Genomic DNA, 27,274 nt, shown 5'->3' with positions numbered 1-27,274 from the left:
ATACAGCACCTCAGAGGAGAAGCCGTGGTGAGAGGGTCCTGAGGCACGGTATATACAGCACCTCAGAGGAGAAGCCGGGGTGAGGGGGTCCTGAGACACAGGGTATATACAGCACCTCAGAGGAGAAGCCGGGGTGAGAGGGTCCTGAGACACGGGGTATATACAGCACCTCAGAGGAGAAGCCGGGGTGAGGGGGTCCTGAGACACGGGGTATATACAGCACCTCAGAGCAGAAGCCGGGGTGAGGGGGTCCTGAGACACAGGGTATATACAGCACCTCAGAGCAGAAGCCGGGGTGAGAGGGTCCTGAGACACAGGGTATATACAGCACCTCAGAGGAGAAGCCGGGGTGAGGGGGTCCTGAGACACAGGGTATATACAGCACCTCAGAGCAGAAGCCGGGGTGAGGGGGTCCTGAGACACGGGGTATATACAGCACCTCAGAGGAGAAGCCGGGGTGAGGGGGTCCTGAGACACGGGGTATATACAGCACCTCAGAGGAGAAGCCGGGGTGAGGGGGTCCTGAGACACAGGGTATATACAGCACCTCAGAGCAGAAGCCGGGGTGAGGGTGTCCTGAGACACGGGGTATATACAGCATCTCAGAGGAGAAGCCGGGGTGAGGGGGTCCTGAGACACGGGGTATATACAGCACCTCAGAGGAGAAGCCGGGGTGAGGGGGTCCTGAGACACGGGGTATATACAGCACCTCAGAGGAGAAGCCGGGGTGAGGGGGTCCTGAGACACGGGGTATATACAGCACCTCAGAGGAGAAGCCGGGGTGAGGGGGTCCTGAGACACGGGGTATATACAGCACCTCAGAGGAGAAGCCGGGGTGAGGGGGTCCTGAGACACGGGGTATATACAGCATCTCAGAGGAGAAGCCGGGGTGAGGGGGTCCTGAGACACGGGGTATATACATGCGGGAATGTGTTGGCTTACAGGACGTGGGGTGATCTTGGTGCCAGGGTTGGGGCACAGTTAGGATTTTCACCGTGTGCCAGGGGTGGTGCCTGCCGTCTACCTGACTATTGGCTGTTGCTTTCTGTTGGGTTCACGTGTTTGGCGTCCATTGTTGGTGCCCGCCGTGTACGGGCAGGTTTACAGACTGTTCCTTAGGGCGAGTGCTGTATTCAGGGTAATTGCTGGGCACAGGTGTTTTTGCTTTCACCAAACCTGCCCACCACATCTTCATGCCAGGTCCTGCCCATGGTGCCAGGTCTGCAGGCGCCGGGCCATGAGGGGTGGCAGGAACCTCCTTTTCTATTTTCGTCCTCCATCTTTCAGCGCCTGCCAGCAACCTGAATCCCACCCAGGACTATTTTGTTAGCTGTGGAAGGACGCAGTGACGCTGGTGACATACTGATCATTCCTGGCGCAGCGTGACACGGGCACAGGACAGCCCGCTCTCTAGAAAGCAGCTGGCTTTAATGTGGAGGGTGACACCCTAAACACTGTTTATAGAAAGTCCTCAGTGCCCTCTGTAATGGTCCAAATCACATTAACGTAATGTGCTGGTGTCACCCTGCAGGAGGAGGGGCAGGATCATAGCTCTCTTCTGTATATATCACCCTGCAGGAGGAGGGGCAGGATCATAGCTCTCTTCTATATATATCACCCTGCAGGGGGAGGGGCAGGATCATAGCTCTCTTCTGTATGTATCACCCTGCAGGAGGAGGGGCAGGATCATAGCTCTCTTCTGTATATATATCACCCTGCAGGAGGAGGGGCAGGATCATAGCTCTCTTCTGTATATATCACCCTGCAGGAGGAGGGGCAGGATCATAGCTCTCTTCTGTATATATCACCCTGCAGGAGGAGGGGCAGGATCATAGCTCTCTTCTGTATAGATCACCCTGCAGGAGGAGGGGCAGGATCATAACTCTCTTCTATATATATATCACCCTGCAGGAGGAGGGGCAGGATCATAACTCTCTTCTGTATATATCACCCTGCAGGAGGAGGGGCAGGATCATAGCTCTCTTCTGTATATATCACCCTGCAGGAGGAGGAGTAGTCTCATAGCTCTCTTCTGTATATATCACCCTGCAGGAGGAGGGGCAGGATCATAGCTCTCTTCTATATATATCACCCTGCAGGAGGAGGGTCAGGATCATAGCTCTCTTCTGTATATATCACCCTGCAGGAGGAGGGGCAGGATCATATCTCTCCTCTATATAGATCACCCTGCAGGAGGAGGGCAGGATCATAGCTCTCTTCTATATATATATCACCCTGCAGGAGGAGGGGCAGGATCATAGCTCTCTTCTGTATATATCACCCTGCAGGAGGAGGGGCAGGATCATAGCTCTCTTCTGTATATATCACCCTGCAGGAGGAGGGGCAGGATCATAGCTCTCTTCTGTATAGATCACCCTGCAGGAGGAGGGGCAGGATCATAACTCTCTTCTATATATATATCACCCTGCAGGAGGAGGGGCAGGATCATAACTCTCTTCTGTATATATCACCCTGCAGGAGGAGGGGCAGGATCATAGCTCTCTTCTGTATATATCACCCTGCAGGAGGAGGAGTAGTCTCATAGCTCTCTTCTGTATATATCACCCTGCAGGAGGAGGGGCAGGATCATAACTCTCTTCTATATATATATCACCCTGCAGGAGGAGGGGCAGGATCATAACTCTCTTCTGTATATATCACCCTGCAGGAGGAGGGGCAGGATCATAGCTCTCTTCTGTATATATCACCCTGCAGGAGGAGGAGTAGTCTCATAGCTCTCTTCTGTATATATCACCCTGCAGGAGGAGGGGCAGGATCATAGCTCTCTTCTATATATATCACCCTGCAGGAGGAGGGTCAGGATCATAGCTCTCTTCTGTATATATCACCCTGCAGGAGGAGGGGCAGGATCATATCTCTCCTCTATATAGATCACCCTGCAGGAGGAGGGCAGGATCATAGCTCTCTAATGTATATATCACCCCGCAGGAGGAGGGCAGGATCATAGCTCTCTTCTGTATATATCACCCTGCAGGAGGAGGGGCAGGATCATATCTCTCCTCTATATATATCACCCTGCAGGAGGAGGGCAGGATCATAGCTCTCTAATGTATATATCACCCTGCAGGAGGAGGGGCAGGATCATAGCTCTCTTCTGTATATATCACCCTGCAGGAGGAGGGGCAGGAACATGGCTCTCTTCTGTATATATCACCCTGCAGGGGGAGGGGCAGGATCATAGCTCTCTTCTGTATATATCACCCTGCAGGAGGAGGGGCAGGATCATAGATCTCTTCTGTATATATCACCCTGCAGGAGGAGGGGCAGGATCATAGCTCTCTTCTGTATGTATCACCCTGCAGGGGGAGAGGCAGGATCATAGCTCTCTTCTGTATATATATCACCCTGCAGGAGGAGGGGCAGGATCATAGCTCTCTTCTGTATATATCACCCTGCAGGGGGAGGGTCAGGATCATTGCTCTCCTCTGTATATATCACCCTGCAGGAGGAGGGGCAGGATCATAGCTCTCTTCTATATATATCACCCTGCAGGGGGAGGGGCAGGATCATAGCTCTCTTCTATATATATCACCCTGCAGGGGGAGGGGCAGGTTTATAGCTCTCTTCTGTATATATCACCCTGCAGGAGGAGGGGCAGGATCATAGCCATCTTCTGTATATATCACCCTGCAGGAGGAGGGGCAGGATCATAGCTCTCTTCTGTATATATCACCCTGCAGGGGGAGGGGCAGGATCATAGCTCTCTTCTGTCTGTATCACCCTGCAGGAGGAGGGGCAGGATCATAGCTCTCTTCTGTATATATCACCCTGCAGGAGGAGGGGCAGGATCATAGCTCTCTTCTGTATATATCACCCTGCAGGGGGAGGGGCAGGATCATAGCTCTCTTCTGTATATATCACCCTGCAGGAGGAGGGGCAGGAACATAGCTCTCTTCTGTATATATCACCCTGCAGGGGGAGGGGCAGGATCATAGCTCTCTTCTGTATATATCACCCTGCAGGAGGAGGGGCAGGATCATAGATCTCTTCTGTATATATCACCCTGCAGGAGGAGGGGCAGGATCATATCTCTCTTCTATATGTATCACCCTGCAGGAGGAGGGGCAGGATCATAGCTCTCTTCTATATGTATCACCATGCAGGGGGAGGGGCAGGATCATAGCTCTCTTCTGTATATATCACCCTGCAGGAGGAGGGTCAGGATCATAGCTCTCTTCTGTATATATCACCCTGCAGGAGGAGGGGCAGGATCATAGCTCTCTTCTGTATATATCACCCTGCAGGAGGAGGGGCAGGATCATAGCTCTCTTCTGTATATATTACCCTGCAGGGGGAGGGGCAGGATCATAGCTCTCTTCTGTATATATCACCCGGCAGAAGGAGGGGCAGGATCATAGCTCTCTTCTGTATATATCACCCTGCAGGAGGAGGGGCAGGATCATAGCTCTCTTCTGTATATATCACCCAGCAGAAGGAGGGGCAGGATCATAGCTCTCTTCTGTATATATCACCCTGCAGGAGGAGGGGCAGGATCATAGCTCTCTTCTATATATATATCACCCTGCAGGAGGAGGGGCAGGATCATAGCTCTCTTCTGTATATTTCACCCTGCAGGAGGAGGGGCAGGATCATAGATCTCTTCTGTATATATCACCCTGCAGGAGGAGGAGCAGGATCATAGCTCTCTTCTGTATATATATCACCCTGCAGGAGGAGGGGCAGGATCATAGCTCTCTTCTGTATATATCACCCTGCAGGGGGAGGGTCAGGATCATTGCTCTCCTCTGTATATATCACCCTGCAGGAGGAGGGACAGGATCATAGCTCTCTTCTGTATATATCACCCTGCAGGAGGGGCAGGATCATAGCTCTCTGCTGTATATATCACCCTGCAGGGGGAGGGTCAGGATCATAGCTCTCTTCTATATATATATCACCCTGCAGGAGGAGGGGCAGGATCATAGCTCTCTTCTGTATATATCACCCTGCAGGAGGAGGGGCAGGATCATAGCTCTCTTCTGTATATATCACCCTGCAGGAGGAGGAGCAGGATCATAGCTCTCTTCTGTATATATCACCCTGCAGGAGGAGGGGCAGGATCATAGCTCTCTTCTGTATATATCACCCTGCAGGGGGAGGGGCAGGATCATAGCTCTCTTCTGTATATTTCACCCTGCAGGGGGAGGGGCAGGATCATAGCTCTCTTCTGTATATATCACCCTGCAGGAGGAGGGGCAGGATCATAGCTCTCTTCTGTATATATCACCCTGCAGGGGGAGGGGCAGGATCATAGCTCTCTTCTGTATATTTCACCCTGCAGGGGGAGGGGCAGGATCATAGCTCTCTTCTGTATATATCACCCTGCAGGAGGAGGGGCAGGATCATAGCTCTCTTCTGTATATATCACCCTGCAGGGGGAGGGGCAGGATCATAGCTCTCTTCTGTATATTTCACCCTGCAGGGGGAGGGTCAGGATCATATCTCCTTTCGGTCTTGTCCCCCTGTGTATAGTTATGCCTGCAGGTCAGTGTTACATGTTTGCAGACATTGAGTGATGAGACCCCTCCCCCTCCTTCTTTGCTGCCATAGCTCCTCCCCCTTTATTAATCTGATCTTCTTAAATGATTGTGTGAAGCTGGAGTGAGAGATTTCGGAGTAGGGGGTGCCGGGCTTGTTACTGGCTAATTTATAGCAGGTCAGATAGACATGATTTTCATTTAACCCCTTCCTGCATCACAGCAGGAGCTCCCCTGCATATGTCCTGTCCACATATCATCTTATATAGTCCTTATAATTATATACATTGCCTTTGTCACCCCTGCACTGACCCTTCTGTCTAGTTTCGGTGATAGAATGAAATATGTACAGTCGCTGTCAGGACCTGTGGTCACATTACAGTTTGTCTGGGAGAGGGAGTGTGGTCTGATTAGGCCGGGGCTAGACCGAGACTTTTTTTTTTGTAGTGCGCAATAAATCGCCGTCCATAAGAAGGCATTAGACTAGGCTAAGTCGCTGTGATAAATCGTCGTCCGGGATGCATGGAGTAGCTTGAAAATCCCTCCTTGATCGTTCCAGACAAGGGTCTAGCTCTGAAATCCCAGGATGTAGCGATCATAAAAAAAAAAATCGCTAGCAAATCGCTTGATTTTGAAGAGATTTTCTAGCTACTCAATGTTTTTCTTTGGACGCCGATTTATCGCTCACCACTCTGTCCCCTTCGCTGAAAAGAATAATGACTTGCGTCCCCCATGCCAGTGCTGCCAACAGGCATCTGCTTTACCCTGCATGTTTCCCGAGTAAAATTGCTAACGTTCGTAGTCTGGCGGGTATTGGTTCTTATGAGTCTCGTGAGCGCAGCAGCAGCGGCTACTATACTAAATCTTCCCAGCGTGACAGTCCTGGTGTATGTTGTACAGGCATTAATAGGATAATGATGACTGTATGGTGAAGTGTAGCATGGACACACACTGTGTAGGGGGTTGTGATTTATCCTTTCAAGTGTACATCGCTTGTATGTTAAATGGAGTATTGCAAGGTGTGTCTAGGTACTGGTGTAGTTTGGTTGTGTGTTTGGAGGATTACGGTGTTAGCAGGTAGTGGTGTAGTTTGGTTGTGCGTCTGGAGGATTACGGTGTTGGCAGGTACTGGTGTACTTCGGTTGTGCGTCTGGAGGATTACGGTGTTGGCAGGTACTGGTGTACTTCGATTGTGTGTCTGGAGGATTACGGTGTTGGCAGGTACTGGTGTAGTTCGGTTGTGTGTCTGGAGGATAACGGTGTTGGCAGGTACTGGTGTAGTTCGGTTGTGTGTCTGGAGGATTACGGTGTTGGCAGGTACTGGTGTAGTTCGGTTGTGTGTCTGGAGGATTACGGTGTTGGCAGGTACTGGTGTAGTTTGCTTGTGTGTCTGGAGGATTACGGTATTGGCAGGTATTGGTGTGGTTTGATTGTGTATTTGGAGCATTGGTGTTAGCAGGTACTGGTGTAGTTTGGTTGTGTGGAGGATTACGGTGTTGGCAGGTACTGGTGTAGTTTCATTGTGTGTCTGGAGGATTACGGTGTTGGCAGGTACTGGTGTCGTTTGGTTGTGTGTTTGGAGGATTACGGTGTTGGCAGGTACTGGTGTAGTTGGGTTGTGTTTGGAGGATTACGGTGTTGGCAGGTACTGGTGTAGTTTGGTTGTGTGTCTGAAGGATTACGGTTTGGGCAGGTACTGGTATAGTTCGGTTGTGTTTGGAGGATTACGGTGTTGGCAGGTACTGGTGTAGTTTGGTTGTGTGTCTGGAGGATTACGGTGTTGGCAGGTACTGGTGTGGTTTGATTGTGTATTTGGAGCATTGGTGTTAGCAGGTACTGGTGTAGTTTGGTTGTGTGGAGGATTACGGTGTTGGCAGGTACTGGTGTAGTTTGGTTGTTTGTTTGGAGGAATATGATGTGGCAGGTACTGGTGTAGTTCGGTTGTGTGTCTGGACAATTACGGTGTTGGCAGGTACTGGTGTAGTTCGGTTGTGCGTCTGGAGGATTACGGTGTTGGCAGGTACTGGTGTAGTTCGGTTGTGCGTCTGGAGGATTACGGTGTTGGCAGGTACTGGTGTAGTTCGGTTGTGCGTCTGGAGGATTACGGTGTTGGCAGGTACTGGTGTAGTTCGGTTGTGTGTCTGGAGGATTACGGTGTTGGCAGGTACTGGTGTGGTTTGATTGTGTATCTGGAGGATTACGGTGTTGGCAGGTACTGGTGTGGTTTGATTGTGTATCTGGAGGATTACGGTATTGGCAGGTACTGGTGTGATTTGATGGTGTATTTGGAGCATTGGTGTTAGCAGGTACTGGTGTAGTTTGGTTGTGTGGAGGATTATGGTGTTGGCAGGTACTGGTGTAGTTTGGTTGTGTGTCTGGAGGAGTACGGTGTTGGCAGGTACTGGTGTAGTTTGGTTGTGTGTCTAGAGGAGTACGGTGTTGGCAGGTACTGGTGTAGTTTGTTTGTGTGATGTCACGTAAAATTTCCATGTACTTGTGTATCATGGTTGTGTACAGAGTTGTAGTAGGTAATTGTTATGTTTTCAGGTACTGGTGTAGTTGTGTGTCTGGAGGATTGCAGTGTTGGCAGTTGTTTGTCTGGTTTGATGGTGTGTCGGTAGGACTGTGATGTTTGCCGGTACCGGTTTAGTTTGCTGGTGTGTGTGTAGTTTGTTTTAAAGACTTTGGTATTTTTCTGTACTGGTGTAGTGTCTGGAGGGCTGCGGTGTTGCTATTTTTGCGGTGTGATGTCATGGAATGTTTCCAGGTAGTGGTTTAGATTTGGTTGTGTAGTGATATAGGAGGTAATTGTTATGTTGCCAGGTACTGGTGTAGTTTTGGTTGTGTACAGTGATATAGGAGGTAATTCTTATGTTTCCAGGTATTGGTGTAGTTTGGTTGTGTGTCTGGCAGGTATTGGTGTAGTTTGGTTGTGTGTCTGGAGGACTGCGGTCTTGGCAGGTTCTGGTCTTGTTTGTGGGTTTGTGTGTGTGTGTGTGTGTGTGTGTGTGTGTGGACGAGTGTGTGTGTGTAGTGCTGTAGTTTGTGTTTTTTATCCGTCCTGGTGGTGTTTGGTGTTGTGTAGATGATTATACCTTTCGATTCGCTCCAGGTACAGTGCTTTGTACAGTTTGTTTTCTATTTGTAGATGTTGTCCAGGTAACTGTAGCACAGTTGTGTGATCTAGAGGATTGTAATCTCTTTTAGTTGTATGGTACATTAATTAAGTACAGTGTTTGTGTGTGTGTTCAGGTATGGCTGTAAAATTCTTTAAGGTGTGATTGTTGTATAGCTTGTTTGTAGTTTGTGTTGCTTGGTTTCCGTGTGTCGATTGTGTCCTAGTAACATGTTTCGATTGTTTTTTGTTTTTTTGTGTGTGCGCGGGTAACTCGGCTGTGACTTCAGGTTTCGATAGTTGCTTGTACAGAAGAGCAGGTTTAGTTGTACGTAGGATTGTGATGTCTGGTTGGGGTGTGTGGAATAAAAAAGTGACGTAGGTACTTCAACAATGGACATTGGGCGTCTCTAGGTCTAGCTAGGGGTATATCCAGAGAACGGTGTGGTATGATTGTGTGTTGTGATATATTCAGGTAACATTGTGGCATGGTTGTTGGTTGTGTGCTGCCCAGATAAGACTGTGTATAGTGTACAGGACTAGGGGGTGTAATTGCGCTGTATACGGGAAAGGTCTGCTTGACACTTTTATAGGGGATTATACCCAGGTAATGGTATAGATCATTGTATTTTATCAGGTTAATAGCAGTCTGGTTGTACATTGCATATGGGATTGTAACTTGGTAATGATGTTTGGTTGTATAGGGGATGGTAGGATCTGATTGTGGTTTACACAGATGACAGTGTGCTGTATAAGGATATGTACTGTATCCAGCTAATGATATAATCTGGTTGTACATTGTTTAGCGGATTGTATCCAGGTAACATTGTACTGTAGTTGTGAGTTGTATGAAGAAGTCTTAGGTCTGGCTGTGTTCACCCAGACTGTCCACAATAGTCTGGGTGTACATTGGTGGCAGTGTCATTTGTACAGGAGATTGTGGAATCTGATTGCATTGTATTCATTTAACTGTAGTGCTGCTTTATAGGCTACGTGTTCGGTCTCATTGTATTGCAGGTAATATCTGTCTGGTTGTACATTGTGTAGGTGATTGTAACCAGGTAATGATGTTTTGTGGTATTGAAAATTATGAGTTTGATGGTAGTTTACTCTGGTAATATTGTAGTGTTATTGTTTATGGATTGTGATGTATTCTGGTAACATTGTACTGTTGCTGTGTGTTGTGTAGGGATTGTGATGTATACTGGTAACATTGTAGTGTTGTATATGGATTGTGGTGTACCCTGGTAACAATGTAGTTTTGTGTATGGATTGTGGTGTACCCTGGTAACTGTGTAGTGTTGTGTATGGATTGTGGTGTACCCTGGTAACAATGTAGTTTTGTGTATGGATTGTGGTGTACCCTGGTAACTGTGTAGTGTTGTGTATGGATTGTGGTGTACCCTGGTAACATTGTAGTGTTGTGTAGGGATTGTAATGTACCCTGGTAACAATGTAGTTTTGTGTATGGATTGTGGTGTACCCTGGTAACTGTGTAGTGTTGTATATGGATTGTGGTGTACCCTGGTAAGATTGTAGTGTTGTGTATGGATTGTGGTGTACCCTGGTAACATTGTAGTGTTGTGTAGGGATTGTAATGTACCCTGGTAACATTGTTGTGTATGGATTGTGGTGTACCCTGGTAACATTGTAGTGTTGTGTATCGATTGTGGTGTACCCTGGTAACATTGTAGTGTTGTGTATGGATTGTGGTGTACCCTGGTAACATTGTAGTGTTGTGTATGGATTGTGGTGTACCCTGGTAACAATGCAGTGTTGTGTAGGGATTGTAGTGTTGCAGTGTATGGTTGTGTTGTTGTGGTGCCTCCAGGTAATGATTGTCCGCTTGTGCACTGTGTGGGGCATTGTTTGCAGATTACAGTGTAGTTTAGTTTCTGTATTTTCTTCTCGTTGGTGCCCACTTTGCCCGTCTTCCAGCGTGGCGCCAGGTACAGGACCGACCAGTCAATCCCAGTGCTTATTTTGAAATATTCCACGGCTGAGTCGGATTTTCCTTCCCTTTAATGAGCTGGAGAGGGAGGGGGATGTCTATTTTAGTAGGGTGAGGATTATAGGACAGAGGAGGGCTGACGCTGCTCATCACAGGACGACAGGAAAGTCTCCGGGTGATTCCCTGCAGCCAAGATCACAGGACTCTGCCGAAACAGGGGGACCCTGGGGGCCGCACAGGAGGATGCTGGGAAGGAATATACCGCGGGTGTACATGACATGAAGGTGAGGGAGAGCAGCTGTCCTGAACACGGACCCCCATATTGCGCGGATATTGTACTGTCAATGTTTAGTATTATATATCTGATGAATACAAGTGGTTACAAGGTGGCAGTAGTCTCAGCGGGCAATGCTTAGGTAGTGTATGGCATGAAGCGGCAGTAGTCTCAGCGGGCAATGCTTAGGTATTGTATGGCATAAAGTGGCAGTAGTCTCAGCGGGCAATGCTTAGGTAGTGTATGGTATAAAGCGGCAGTAGTCTCAGCGGGCAATGCTTAGGTAGTGTATGGTATAAAGCGGCAGTAGTCTCAGCGGGCAATGCTTAGGTAGTTTATTGCATAAAGCGGCATTAGTCTCAGCGGGCAATGCTTAGGTAGTGTATGGCATAAAGCGGCAGTAGTCTCAGCGGGCAATGCTTAGGTAGTGTATGGCATAAAGCGGCAGTAGTCTCAGCGGGCAATGCTTAGGTAGTGTATGGCATAAAGCGGCAGTGGTTTCAGCGGGCAATGCTTAGGTAGTGTATGGCATAAAGCGGCAGTAGTCTCAGCGGGCAATGCTTAGGTAGTGTATGGCATAAAGCGGCAGTAGTCTCAGCGGGCAATGCTTAGGTAGTGTTTGGCATAAAGCGGCAGTAGTCTCAGCGGGCAATGCTTAGGTAGTGTATGGCATAAAGCGGCAGTAGTCTCAGCGGGCAATGCTTAGGTAGTGTTTGGCATAAAGCGGCAGTAGTCTCAGCGGGCAATGCTTAGGTAGTGTATGGTATAAAGTGGCAGTGGTCTCAGCGGGCAATGCTTAGGTAGTGTATGGCATAAAGCGGCAGTGGTCTCAGCGGGCAATGCTTAGGTAGTGTATGGCATAAAGCGGTAGTAGTCTCAGCGGGCAATGCTTAGGTAGTGTATGGCATAAAGCTGCAGTAGTCTCAGCGGGCAATGCTCAGGTAGTGTATGGCATAAAGCGGCAGTGGTCTCAGCGGGCAATGCTTAGGTAGTGTATGGCATAAAGCTGCAGTAGTCTCAGCGGGCAATGCTCAGGTAGTGTATGGCATAAAGCGGCAGTGGTCTCAGCGGGCAATGCTTAGGTAGTATATGGCATAGAGCGGCAATGGTCTCAGCGGGCATACACCTGTATATTCCTACGTTCATTATTAATCATAGACCTCTTCTCTCCTGCAGACAATCAGTTCAGGATGTCTATACTGGAGCGTCTGGAGCAAATGGAGCGTCGGATGGCTGACATGAGCTCCGGGCAACACCAGCCGCCGCTCGGACCACAGGTCGGCCCCCGCGGAGGAGACAATCAGGTTGGTTCTCTGTTTACATCCAGGTTACGGTGTGCGCTTGTCCCCGGCTTCCTCCTATCTGTGACCTGTACCCCGGTATACGCTGTGTACCTCACACGCCGGTCCTGCTTGTCTGTGTAGCTGCATCACCCAGTACATATGCCGGATATTGTATCATCAACTTTATCTTAAATGTGTATATGCTGGTCATATATTCTACCTGCTCCTGTATATATAGTCATCCCTCCACCTGTGTATATACTCATCCCTCCACCTGTGTATATACTCATCCCTCCACCTGTGTATATACTCATCCCTCCACCTGTGTATATACTCATCCCTCCACCTGTGTATATACTCATCCCTCCACCTGTGTATATACTCATCCCTCCACCTGTGTATATACTCATCCCTCCACCTGTGTATATACTCATCCCTCCACCTGTGTATATACTCATCCCTCCACCTGTGTATATACTCATCCCTCCACCTGTATATACTCATCCCTCCACCTGTGTATATACTCATCCCTCCACCTGTATATACCTGTCTGTGTATATACTCATCCCTCCACCTGTGTGTACCTGTGTGTATACTCATCCCACCATCCGTGTATACCTGTCTGTATATACTCATACCTCCACCTGTGTATACCTGTCTGTATATACTCATCCCTCCACCTGTGTATACCTGTCTGTATATACTCATCCCTCCACCTGTGTATATCATCATCCCTCCACCTGTGTATATACCTCCTCCTGTGTATATCATCATCCCTCCACCTTTGTATACCTGTCTGTATATACTCATCCCTCCACCTGTGTATATACCTCCTCCTGTGTATATCATCATCCCTCCACCTGTGTATACCTGTCTGTGTATATACTCATCCCTCCACCTGTGTATATACCTCCTCCTGTATATACTCATCCCTCCACCTGTGTATACCTGTCTGTATATACTCATCTCTCCACCTGTGTATACCTGTCTGTATATACTCATCCCTCCACCTGTGTGTAGACCTCCTCCTGTATATACTCATCTCTCCACCTGTGTATACCTGTCTGTATATACTCATCTCTCTACCTGTGTATACCTGTCTGTATATACTCATCTCTCTACCTGTGTATACCTGTCTGTATATACTCATCCCTCCACCTGTGTGTGTATATACTCATCCCTCCACCTGTGTATATACTCATCTCTCCACCTGTGTATACCTGTCTGTATATACTCCTCTCTCCACCTGTGTATACCTGTCTGTATATACTCATCCCTCCACCTGTATATACTCCTCCCTCCACCTGTATATACCTGTCTGTGTATATACTCATCTCTCCACCTGTGTATACCTGTCTGTATATACTCATCTCTCCACCTGTGTATACCTGTCTGTATATACTCATCTCTCTACCTGTGTATACCTGTCTGTATATACTCATCCCTCCACCTGTGTATACCTGTCTGTATATACTCATCCCTCCACCTGTGTATACCTGTCTGTGTATATACTCAATATAAAAGAGTATCCGGCACACCAATATAGAAAAAAAGGTATTTTTTTATTTTGTTTTTGTTTCTAATGTCAGTGGCAGAGTGCGACGTTTCGGTCTAGGTGACCTTCATCAGGCACGGAGCCGTGCTGGGCAACTGAATTGACGAGCGCTAGTGGTGCTGATACCTGTCTGTGTATATACTCATCCCTCCACCTGTATATACTCATCCCTCCACCTGTATATACCTGTCTGTGTATATACTCATCTCTCCACCTGTGTATACCTGTCTGTGTATATACTCATCTCTCCACCTGTGTATACCTGTCTGTGTATATACTCATCTCTCCACCTGTGTATACCTGTCTGTATATACTCATCTCTCCACCTGTGTATACCTGTGTGTGTATATACTCATCCCTCCTCCTGTATATACTCATCTCTCCACCTGTATATACCTGTCTGTGTATATACTCCTCTCTCTACCTGTGTATACCTGTCTGTGTATATACTCATCTCTCCACTTGTGTATACCTGTCTGTATATACTCATCCCTCCTCCTGTATATACTCATCCCTCCACCTGTATATACCTGTCTGTGTATATACTCATCTCTCCACCTGTGTATATACTCATCCCTCCACCTGTTTATACCTGTGTGTGTATATACTCATCCCTCCACCTGTATATACCGGTCTGTGTATATACTCATCTCTCCACCTGTGTATACCTGTCTGTATATACTCATCTCTCCACCTGTGTATACCTGTCTGTGTATATACTCTTCCCTCCACCTGTGTATACCTGTCTGTGTATATACTCATCTCTCCACCTGTATATACCTGTCTGTGTATATACTCATCCCTCCACCTGTTTATGTACCTCCTCCTGTGTATATACTCCTCCCTCCACCTGTGTATACCTGTCTGTGTATATACTCATCCCTCCACCTGTGTATACCTGTCTGTATATACTCATCCCTCCACCTGTGTGTAGACCTCCTCCTGTATATACTCATCTCTCCACCTGTGTATACCTGTCTGTATATACTCATCCCTCCACCTGTGTATACCTGTCTGTATATACTCATCCCTCCACCTGTTTATGTACCTCCTCCTGTGTATATACTCATCTCTCCACCTGTGTATACCTGTCTGTGTATATACTCATCTCTCCACCTGTGTATACCTGTCTGTGTATATACTCCTCCCTCCACCTGTGTATATACTCATCCCTCCGGCTGTGTATATACCTCCTCCTGTGTATATACTCATCCCTCCGGCTGTGTATATACCTCCTCCTGTGTATATACTCATCCCTCCGGCTGTGTATACACCTCCTCCTGTGTATATACTCATCCCTCCGGCTGTGTATACACCTCCTCCTGCGTATATACTCATCCCTCCGGCTGTGTATACACCTCCTCCTGTGTATATCCTCATCCCTCCGGCTGTGTATACACCTCCTCCTGTGTATATACTCATCCCTCCGGCTGTGTATACACCTCCTCCTGTGTATATACTCATCCCTCCGGCTGTGTATACACCTCCTCCTGTGTATATCCTCATCCCTCCGGCTGTGTATATACCCGTGGCTGTAGTGGCCTGTATCCGGTTGTCACATACACCCCGTGTCCACCTGACGCTTCCCCGCTCCCACTTTCCATTATGAATCTCAGTTTATGGGTAATTACTGGTGGTTGTCACCGGAGGAGGACGAGCCGGGAGGAATGCATCGTCTGTTTAAATTTCCATTAGACGTCACACGAGATTTACTAAGTGGATTACGCGCTTCTTAAGTTACAGGCAATATTTTCCACCGTGTCTGACCGACCGTGTATTTCTGTCCTCCAAAAAGAAATGCAGTCACCCCGTCAACCATGAGCCGTCCACCTCTACCACTGGATCCCCCAGACTGTGTGTAACACCACTGGATCCCCCAGACTGTGTGTAACACCACTGGATCCCCCAGACTGTGTGTAACACCACTGGATCCCCCAGACTGTGTGTGATGACACTGGATCCCCCGACGGTCTGCGATGACACTGGATCCGCCCGACGGTCTGAGATGACACTGGATCCCCCCGACGGTCTGCGATGACACTGGATCCCCCCGACGGTCTGCGATGACACTGGATCCCCCCGACGGTCTGCGATGACACTGGATCCCCCCGACGGTCTGCGATGACACTGGATCCCCCCGACGGTCTGCGATGACACTGGATCCCCCCGACGGTCTGCGATGACACTGGATCCCCCCGACGGTCTGCGATGACACTAGATCCCCCCCCTCCCCGATTGTCTGCGATGACACTGGATTCACCAGACGCTGCCTCTTCTCTGCGATGACACGGGATCCACCAGGGTCTAATCTCTGTGCATCCTTCGTACCTGTGGAAAAGTCAATAATTAAATACATTTGTTCTTCTATTTCAGGCGGCAGCCACGGATAGTTTTGAAGCCAGACTGGTTGCGGTTTGTGAAAAGATGATGTCACAGACCTGCTGGGTGACATCAGACCTTCTGGCCCATGAGATGAGTTTCCGAGGGATGACACTGCTACACCTGGCGGCAGCGCAGGGCTATGCCCGTCTTATTGAGACCCTGATCCAGTGGAGGTGAGTGTCAGACATATACATTATATATAACATCTCATAATGTATGTATATATATATATATATATATATATATATATATATATATATTGTATATGTTCTGTGTCCTCCTCAGGAGCATACACTCTCAGAGCTTAGCTGTGGAATTGGAGGTGGACCCTCTCAACGTCGATCACTTCTCCTGCACACCCCTGGTCAGTACATACATCGTGATGGCGCTTTTACAACTCAACGCGAACCCCCTCCCCCACTTAGACTATCGATTACTGTTGCAAAGTCCGGATTATAATGACCCTATGGTTCTCTGTACGTTTTATTATCGGCCTGTGTCTCCTATAGATGTGGGCCTGCGCTCTAGGACACACGGAGGCAGCCACGCTCCTCTTCCGCTGGGACCGCCGAGCTCTCTCTATCCCAGACTCGCTGGGTCGGCTCCCTCTGGGCGTTGCTCGATCGCGAGGGCACGTCAAGCTGGCGACCACCCTCGAAGAGATGCAGAGGCAGGAGATGGCGCTGGGCAACTTCACCGATTTACAGCCGTCGAGCTGGCATTCGCTCGTGGGGTCTCAGGAGACGAGTCGAGGACTCTCACCTCTGTCTACCAGCGCCGACACCGGTAATATGACCCGTCTATTATATCATCGTCGTGGTCTAAACCTGGCGGCGGGTGTGTTCTGAAGACTTCCCTCCCACAGGTCTCAGCAGTCTCTCGTCCCCCTCAGAAGTATCGGACGGATCTGTCTCGGTCACCTCGGCATATTCTAGTAGCTCAGCTCTACGCGGCTCACCCGACGGCAGCCCCGAAAGCAGCCAAGACACCCCCGTAGAGACGTCCCCCAATTCCGGGATACTAGGAGCCGCCTCCTGGGAGCTGGAGGACCCCGTAGAACAAGTCCTCTACCTGGGCTCTCCTGAGGTAGATGAAGCCGATCTGCTGGAGGACACGGAGAACCAGGACTATCTGCAGGTAATGTTTGGCTCCCCCTCGCTCTACTTCAGCTCTTTCCTGGCTGTGGGGTTTCGTTCTGTCGCTCCGATCTCCCTGTTTTATATCCTTTGCTCCTTCTTCTCTCTCGTGCTCCTTCACATCCTTCCTCTGTCGCCCTCACTCTACTTTGTCCCAGGTTGATATGGTTACCCTCGCAGAACAGATCATAGAAGCCACCCCAGACCGCATCAAGCAGGACGACTTCACCGCACCCGACTCCGCCGCTCCCCGAGAGAGGTCCGGAAATCTCAGCAAGACCATGGCGTGGCTGGCCAGCTACCTGGACACGGCCGACCAGATGCCTGGATTACCCCCACATGGGTCAGTGTGTATATACATGACATGGTGTCTGGACTGTGTATATACATGACATGGTGTAGTGGTGTCTGGACTGTGTATATACATGACATGGTGTAGTGGTGTCTGGACTGTGTATATACATGACGTGGTGCAGTGGTGTCTGGACTGTGTGTACTTCTCCTGGTGTAGTGGTGTCTGGACTGTGTGTACTTCTCCTGGTGTAGTGGTGTCTGGACTGTGTGTACTTCTCCTGGTGTAGTAGTGTCTGGACTGTGTGTACTCCTGGTGTAGTGATGTCTGGACTGTGTGTAATTCTCCCGGTGTAGTGGTGTCTGGACTGTGTGTACTTCTGCTGGTGTAGTGGTGTCTGGACTGTGTGTACTTCTCCCGGTGTAGTGGTGTCTGGACTGTGTGTACTTCTCCCGATGTAGTGGTGTCTGGACTGTGTGTACTTCTCCCGGTGTAGTGGTGTCTGGACTGTGTGTACTTCTCCCGGTGTAGTGGTGTCTGGACTGTGTGTACTTCTCCTGGTGTAGTGGTGTCTGGACTGTGTGTACTTCTCCTGGTGTAGTGGTGTCTGGACTGTGTGTACTTCTCCTGGTGTAGTGGTGTCTGGACTGTGTGTACTTCTCCTGGTGTAGTGGTGTCTGGACTGTGTGTACTTCTCCTGGTGTAGTGGTGACTGGACTGTGTGTGCTTCTCCCGGTGTAGTGGTGTCTGGACTGTGTATATACATGACATAGTGTAGTGGTGTCTGGACTGTGTGTACTTCTCCCGGTGTAGTGGTGTTTGGTCTGTGTGTACTTCTCCTGGTGTAGTGGTGTCTGGTCTGTGTGTACTTCTCCTGGTGTAGTGGGGTCTGGACTGTGTGTACTTCTCCTGGTGTAGTGGTGTCTGGACTGTGTTTACTTCTCCCGGTGTAGTAGTGTCTGGACTGTGTGGTCCGGACTGTGTGTACTTCTCCTGGTGTAGTGGTGTCTGGACTGTGTGTACTTCTCCTGGTGTAGTAGTGTCTGGTCTGTGTGTACTTCTCCTGGTATAGTAGTGTCTGGACTGTGTGTGCTTCTCCCGGTGTAGTGGTATCTGGACTGTGTGTACTTCTCCTGGTGTAGTAGTGTCTGGACTGTGTGTACTTCTCCTGGTGTAGTGGTGTCTGGACTGTGTATATACATGACATGGTGTAGTGTCTGGTCTGTGTATATACATGACATGGTGTAGTGGTGTCTGGACTGTGTATATACATGACATGGTGTAGTGGTGTCTGGACTGTGTATATACATGACATGGTGTAGTGGTGTCTGGACTGTGTATATACATGACATGGTGTAGTGGTGTCTGGACTGTGTGTACTTCTCCCGGTGTAGTGGTGTTTGGTCTGTGTGTACTTCTCCTGGTGTAGTGGTGTCTGGTCTGTGTGTACTTCTCCTGGTGTAGTGGGGTCTGGTCTGTGTGTACTTCTCCTGGTGTAGTGGGGTCTGGTCTGTGTGTACTTCTCCTGGTGTAGTGGTGTCTGGACTGTGTTTACTTCTCCCGGTGTAGTGGTGTCTGGACTGTGTGTACTTCTCCCGGTGTAGTGGTGTCTGGACTGTGTGTAATTCTCCCGGTGTAGTGGTGTCTGGTCTGTGTGTACTTCTCCCGGTGTAGTGGTGTCTGGTCTGTGTGTACTTCTCCTGGTGTATTGGTGTCTGGACTGTGTGTACTTCTCCTGGTGTAGTGGTGTCTGGACTGTGTTTACTTTTCCCGGTGTAGTGGTGTCTGGACTGTGTGTGCTTCTCCTGGTGTAGTGGTGTCTGGACTGTGTGTACTTCTCCCGGTGTAGTGGTGTCTGGACTGTGTGTACTTCTCCTGGTGTAGAGGTGTCTGGACTGTGTGTACTTCTCCTGGTGTAGAGGTGTCTGGACTGTGTGTGCTTCTCCTGGTGTAGTGGTGTCTGGACTGTGTTTACTTTTCCCGGTGTAGTGGTGTCTGGACTGTGTGTGCTTCTCCCGGTGTAGTGGTGTCTGGACTGTGTGTACTTCTCCTGGTGTAGTGGTGTCTGGACTGTGTGTACTTCTCCCGGTGTAGTGGTGTCTGGACTGTGTGTACTTCTCCTGGTGTAGAGGTGTCTGGACTGTGTGTACTTCTCCTGGTGTAGAGGTGTCTGGACTGTGTGTGCTTCTCCTGGTGTAGTGGTGACTGGACTGTGTGTACTTCTCCTGGTGTAGTGGTGTCTGGACTGTGTGTACTTCTCCTGGTGTAGTGGTGACTGGACTGTGTGTACTTCTCCTGGTGTAGTGGTGACTGGATTGTGTGTACTTCTGCTGGTGTAGTGGTGTCTGGACTGTGTGTACTTCTCCCGGTGTAGTGGTGTCTGGACTGTGTGTACTTCTCCTGGTGTAGTAGTGACTGGACTGTGTGTACTTCTCCCGGTGTAGTGGTGTCTGGACTGGTGTGTACTTCTCCTGGTGTAGTAGTGACTGGACTGTGTGTACTTCTCCCGGTGTAGTGGGGTCTGGATTGTGTGTACTTCTGCTGGTGTAGTGGTGTCTGGACTGTGTATACTTCTCCCGGTGTAGTGGGGTCTGGACTGTGTGTACTTCTCCTGGTGTAGTGGTGTCTGGACTGTGTGTACTTCTCCCGGTGTAGTGGTGTCTGGTTCACACACCCTGTTTTGCACACACAGTGAGGGGATGCGTGCGGCTCGGGCTTTGGCTCGCTTTGCTCAGATGTCCCCTGGAGATGATGGGAGTCACCTGGCATCAGAGCTCGGAGGTTTTGGGCAGCGCACCAAGCGGGTGAATAGAAGATCGGTGGAGGGGCTACGTGTGAAGGTGACGAGGTATGATGCATGTGGTCGCTGACACGTATGTAGCTGGAGCCCGGGCCATGTCTTACATTTCAGACTCTCTGTTATTTCTAGGTCTGAGGCTCCACCATCCCCAACAACTCCACCTCCTCTGGGTGAGATCTCCTTTGAGAGGTTTGACCCTCCTGGCGCTGCCCGATGGTCCGAGTTCCTCAGCGCCTCAAGTAGCGGGCGCATGGAAAGTGAGTTTGCCCTCCTGACCCTCTCCGACCATGAGCAGCGTGAACTGTATGAGGCAGCTCGAGTCATCCAGACGGCCTTCCGCAAATACAAGGTGAGGGGCCGCAACGTGTTGTCACGAACAGTGAGGGCTGGTTCTTAAAGGGAACCTGACGTTATTTATAGTGCTGAGGTTGTGGGTACGCATACTATTTAGGGGCTGGGCTTGCTGACATATACTCCTCCCCTTCCAAGCCCCATCGGCCAATTATCAGAGATGGGTGTGGTCAAATGACACACTTGCCTACACCCCTGACTTCTTAGTGCCCACAGGGCGGGGTTTACATCTTCTGGCCCTGTGATTGGCTTATTACGGTTTTTTTAGGGGATCATAGGGCATCATCTGTAGACAGTCTGTCCGGATCACGAGTTGTTTATGATGTGAGGTTCCTTTATATGAAGAAGACCCATCAACCGTTTTATAATTTTACCTACAGGGACGACGACTAAAAGAGCAGCAGGACCTGGCGGCTGCCGTCATTCAGCGATGCTACCGGAAATATAAGCAGGTAATTGTTTAGCGCATGGAGCTGCGGTGCCGGTGCCTATCACGTCCCAGTCATAACCAGCACCTGGGGTGGAAACAGGAACGTGGCAATGTGGCCACCGGTAGTCCTAGTCATTGGGACTAGACATATTTCATGTGTTTGTGGTGATAGAGAAGATGTTGTCACTGATGATAGAGAAGGTGCTGACACTGATGATAGAGAAGGTGCTGACACTGATGATAGAGAAGGTGCTGACACTGATGATAGAGAAGGTGCTGACACTGATGATAGAGAAGGTGCTGACACTGATGATAGAGAAGGTGCCGACACTGATAGATGATAAAGAAGGTGCCGACACTGATAGATGATAAAGAAGGTGCCGACACTGATAGATGATAAAGAAGGTGCCGACACTGATAGATGATAAAGAAGGTGCCGACACTGATGATAGAGAAGGTGCCCACACTGATAGATGATAAAGAAGGTGCCGACACTGATGATAGAGAAGGTGCCGACACTGATGATAGAGAAGGTGCCGACACTGATGATAGAGAAGGTGCCGACACTGATGATAGAGAAGGTGCCGACACTGATGATAGAGAAGGTGCCGACACTGATGATAGAGAAGGTGCCGACACTGATGATAGAGAAGGTGCCGACACTGATGATAGAGAAGGTGCCGACACTGATGATAGAGAAGGTGCCGACACTGATGATAGAGAAGGTGCCGACACTGGTGATAGAGAAGGTGCCGACACTGGTGATAGAGAAGGTGCCGACACTGATGATAGAGAAGGTGCCGACACTGATGATAGAGAAGGTGGCGACACTGATGATAGAGAAGGTGGCGACACTGATGATAGAGAAGGTGGCGACACTGATGATAGAGAAGGTGCCGACACTGATGATAGAGAAGGTGCCGACACTGATGATAGAGAAGGTGCCGACACTGATGATAGAGAAGGTGCCGACACTGATGATAGAGAAGGTGCCGACACTGATGATAGAGAAGGTGCCGACACTGATGATAGAGAAGGTGCCGACACTGATGATAGAGAAGGTGCCGACACTGATGATAGAGAAGGTGCCGACACTGATGATAGAGAAGGTGCCGACACTGATGATAGAGAAGGTGCCGAAACTGATGATAGAGAAGGTTCTGACACTGATGATAGAGAAGGGGCTGACACTGATAGATGATAGAGAAGGTGCCCACACTGATGATAGAGAAGGTGCCCACACTGATGATAGAGAAGGTGCCGACACTGATGATAGAGAAGGTGCCGAAACTGATGATAGAGAAGGTGCAACAACAGATATTAGAGAAGGTGCAGACACTGATGATAGAGAAGGTGCCGACACTGATGATAGAGAAGGTGCCGACACTGATGATAGAGAAGGTGCCGACACTGATGATAGAGAAGGTGCCGACACTGATGATAGAGAAGGTGCCGACACTGATGATAGAGAAGGTGCCGACACTGATGATAGAGAAGGTGCCGACACTGATGATAGAGAAGGTGCCGACACTGATGATAGAGAAGGTGCCGACACTGATGATAGAGAAGGTGCCGACACTGATGATAGAGAAGGTGCCGACACTGATGATAGAGAAGGTGCCGACACTGATGATAGAGAAGGTTCCGACACTGATGATAGAGAAGGTGCCGACACTGATGATAGTGAAGGTGCCGACACTGGTAGATGATAGAGAAGGTGCCGACACTGGTAGATGATAGAGAAGGTGCCGAAACTGGTAGATGATAGAGAAGGTGCTGACACTGGTAGATGATAGAGAAGGTGCTGACTCTGATAGATGATAGAGAAGGTGCTGACTCTGATAGATGATAGTGAAGGTGCTGACACTGATGATGGAGAAGGTGCTGACACTGATGATAGAGAAGGTGCTGACACTGATGATAGAGAAGGTGCTGACACTGATGATAGAGAAGGTGCTGACACTGATGATAGAGAAGGTGCTGACACTGATGATAGAGAAGGTGCTGACACTGATGATAGAGAAGGTGCTGACACTGATGATAGAGAAGGTGCTGACACTGATGATAGAGAAGGTGCTGACACTGATAATAGAGAAGGTGCTGACACTGATGATAGAGAAGGTGCTGACACTGATAGAGAAGGTGTTGACACTGGTAGATGATAGAGAAGGTGCTGACTCTGATAGATGATAGAGAAGGTGCTGACTCTGATAGATGATAGAGAAGGTGCTGACTCTGATCGATGATAGTGAAGGTGCTGACACTGATCGATGATAGAGAAGGTGCTGACACTGATCGATGATAGAGAAGGTGCTGACACTGATCGATGATAGAGAAGGTGCCGACACTGATCGATGATAGAGAAGGTGCCGACACTGATGATAGAGAAGGTGCCGACACTGATGATAGAGAAGGTGCCGACACTGATGATAGAGAAGGTGCCGACACTGATGATAGAGAAGGTGCCGACACTGATGATAGAGAAGGTGCCGACACTGATGATAGAGAAGGTGCCGACACTGATGATAGAGAAGGTGCCGACACTGATGATAGAGAAGGTGTCCAGACTGATGATAGAGAATGTGCCGACACTGATGATAGAGAAGGTGCCGACACTGATGATAGAGAAGGTTCCGACACTGATGATAGAGAAGGTGCCGACACTGATGATAGAGAAGGTGCCGACACTGATGATAGAGTAGGTTCTGACACTGATGATAGAGAAGGGGCTGACACTGATAGAGAAGGGGCTGACACTGATAGATGATAGAGAAGGTGCTGACACTGATAGAGAAGGGGCTGACACTGATAGATGATAGAGAAGGTGCTGACACTGATAGATGTTAGAGAAGGTACTGACACTGATAGATGATAGAGAAGGTACTGACACTAATAGATGATAGAGAAGGTACTGACACTGATAGATGATAGAGAAGGTGCCGACACTGATGATAGAGAAGGTGCCGAAACTGATGATAGAGAAGGTTCTGACACTGATAGAGAAGGGGCTGACACTGATAGATGTTAGAGAAGGTACTGACACTGATAGATGATAGAGAAGGTGCTGACACTGATGATAGAGAAGGTGCCGACACTGATGATAGAGAAGGTGCCGACACTGATAGATGATAGAGAAGGTGCCGACACTGATAGATGATAGAGAAGGTGCCGTCACTGATGATAGAGAAGGTGCCGACACTCATGATAGAGAAGGTGCCGACACTGATGATAGAGAAGGTGCCTACACTGATGATAGAGAAGGTTCCGACACTGATAATAGAGAAGGTTCCGACACTGATGATAGAGAAGGTTCTGTCACTGATGATAGAGAAGGGGCTGACACTGATAGATGATAGAGAAGGTGCTGACAATGATAGAGAAGGTACTGACACTGATAGAGAAGGTACTGACACTAATAGATGATAGAGAAGGTGCTGACACTGATAGATTATAGAGAAGGTGCTGACTCTGATAGAGAAGGTGCCGACACTGATAGATGATAGTTTATTGCTCTGTTTTGTATGACACTTCTATTCGATGGATGATAGAGAATGTTCTATAACTGGTAAGTCCTTAACAACAATTACACTTGATGGGAATAGTATTGATGGCTATATCTCTGATTGGGATGCTAGCATGACCTTGACACTTGATGGCCGGTACTGTCATTGGTTGGAGAATATTGTTCAATGCTGACCTTTGATGGAGATGGTAGAGAATGCTCTGTCATTGACATCTGTTGTCTGATAAATGATAGAGGCGATAGATGACACTATTGTATGACTGATAAATGATGGAGGAGATAGATGACACTATTGTATGACTGATAAATGATGGAGGAGATAGATGACACTATTGTATAACTGATAAATGATGGAGGAGATAGATGACACTATTGTATGACTGATAAATGATGGAGGAGATAGATGACACTATTGTATGACTGATAAATGATGGAGATGATAGATGACACTATTGTATGACTGATAAATGATGGAGGTGATAGATGACACTATTGTATGACTGATAAATGATGGAGGAGATAGATGACACTATTGTATGACTGATAAATGATGGAGGAGATAGATGACACTATTGTATAACTGATAAATGATGGAGGAGATAGATGACACTATTGTATGACTGATAAATGATGGAGGAGATGATAGATGACACTATTGTATGACTGATAAATGATGGAGATGATAGATGAAACTATTGTATGACTGATAAATGATGGAGGAGATAGATGACACTATTGTATGACTGATAAATGATGGAGATGATAGATGACACTATTGTATGACTGATAAATGATGGAGGAGATAGATGACACTATTGTATGACTGATAAATGATGGAGGAGATAGATGACACTATTGTATGACTGATAAATGATGGAGGTGATAGATGACACTATTGTATGACTGATAAATGATGGAGGAGATGATAGATGACACTATTGTATGACTGATAAATGATGGAGGTGATAGATGACACTATTGTATGACTGATAAATGATGGAGATGATAGATGACACTATTGTATGACTGATAAATGATGGAGGAGATAGATGACACTATTGTATGACTGATAAATGATGGAGGTGATAGATGACACTATTGTATGACTGATAAATGATGGAGATGATAGATGACACTATTGTATGACTGATAAATGATGGAGGAGATAGATGACACTATTGTATGACTGATAAATGATGGAGGAGATAGATGACACTATTGTATGACTGATAAATGATGGAGGAGATAGATGACACTATTGTATGACTGATAAATGATGGAGGAGATGACACTATTGTATGACTGATAAATGATGGAGATGATAGATGACACTATTGTATGACTGATAAATGATGGAGGTGATAGATGACACTATTGTATGACTGATAAATGATGGAGGAGATGATAGATGACACTATTGTATGACTGATAAATGATGGAGGAGATAGATGACACTATTGTATGACTGATAAATGATGGAGATGATAGATGACACTATTGTATGACTGATAAATGATGGAGGAGATAGATGACACTATTGTATGACTGATAAATGATGGAGGAGATAGATGACACTATTGTATGACTGATAAATGATGGAGGAGATGACACTATTGTATGACTGATAAATGATGGAGATGATAGATGACACTATTGTATGACTGATAAATAATGGAGGTGATAGATGACACTATTGTATGACTGATAAATAATGGAGATGATAGATGACACTATTGTATGACTGATAAATGATGGAGGAGATGATAGATGACACTATTGTATGACTGATAAATGATGGAGGAGATAGATGACACTATTGTATGACTGATAAATGATGGAGATGATAGATGACACTATTGTATGACTGATAAATGATGGAGGTGATAGATGACACTATTGTATGACTGATAAATGATGGAGGTGATGATAGATGACACTATTGTATGACTGATAAATGATGGAGGAGATGATAGATGACACTATTGTATGACTGATAAATGATGGAGGAGATAGATGACACTATTGTATGACTGATAAATGATGGAGATGATAGATGACACTATTGTATGACTGATAAATGATGGAGGTGATAGATGACACTATTGTATGACTGATAAATGATGGAGGTGATAGATGACACTATTGTATGACTGATAAATGATGGAGGAGATAGATGACACTATTGTATGACTGATAAATGATGGAGGAGATAGATGACACTATTGTATGACTGATAAATGATGGAGGAGATAGATGACACTATTGTATGACTGATAAATGATGGAGATGATAGATGACACTATTGTATGACTGATAAATGATGGAGATGATAGATGACACTATTGTATGACTGATAAATGATGGAGGAGATGATAGATGACACTATTGTATGACTGATAAATGATGGAGGAGATAGATGACACTATTGTATGACTGATAAATGATGGAGATGATAGATGACACTATTGTATGACTGATAAATGATGGAGGTGATAGATGACACTATTGTATGACTGATAAATGATAGAGGCGATAGATGACACTATTGTATGACTGATAAATGATGGAGGAGATAGATGACACTATTGTATGACTGATAAATGATGGAGATGATAGATGACACTATTGTATGACTGATAAATGATGGAGATGATAGATGACACTATTGTATGACTGATAAATGA

At 47.6% G+C, this 27,274-nt stretch overlaps 1 protein-coding gene across 1 annotated transcript in view; it reads left to right on the top strand.

Annotated features, from left to right (window-relative positions):
• Window positions 1–21,436, top strand: part of CAMTA2 (calmodulin binding transcription activator 2) — a 91,296-nt gene extending 69,860 nt beyond the window's left edge. The window contains exons 11-20 of the mRNA XM_075847366.1: window positions 12,015–12,142; window positions 16,050–16,231; window positions 16,344–16,422; window positions 16,568–16,844; window positions 16,924–17,195; window positions 17,353–17,537; window positions 20,179–20,334; window positions 20,416–20,635; window positions 21,018–21,089; window positions 21,245–21,436. Of these exons, the coding sequence (XP_075703481.1) occupies window positions 12,015–12,142; window positions 16,050–16,231; window positions 16,344–16,422; window positions 16,568–16,844; window positions 16,924–17,195; window positions 17,353–17,537; window positions 20,179–20,334; window positions 20,416–20,635; window positions 21,018–21,089; window positions 21,245–21,436 (1,763 nt within the window). The remainder of the gene's footprint in view (window positions 1–12,014; window positions 12,143–16,049; window positions 16,232–16,343; window positions 16,423–16,567; window positions 16,845–16,923; window positions 17,196–17,352; window positions 17,538–20,178; window positions 20,335–20,415; window positions 20,636–21,017; window positions 21,090–21,244) is intronic.
• Window positions 21,437–27,274: the final 5,838 nt, after the last annotated feature.

Source organism: Rhinoderma darwinii (genome assembly GCF_050947455.1).
Source record: "Rhinoderma darwinii isolate aRhiDar2 chromosome 3 unlocalized genomic scaffold, aRhiDar2.hap1 SUPER_3_unloc_2, whole genome shotgun sequence".
Lineage (NCBI taxonomy): Eukaryota > Metazoa > Chordata > Amphibia > Anura > Rhinodermatidae > Rhinoderma > Rhinoderma darwinii.
The sequence above is the reverse complement of the archived record's forward strand: the minus strand, read 5'-3'. Positions and strand labels throughout refer to the sequence as shown.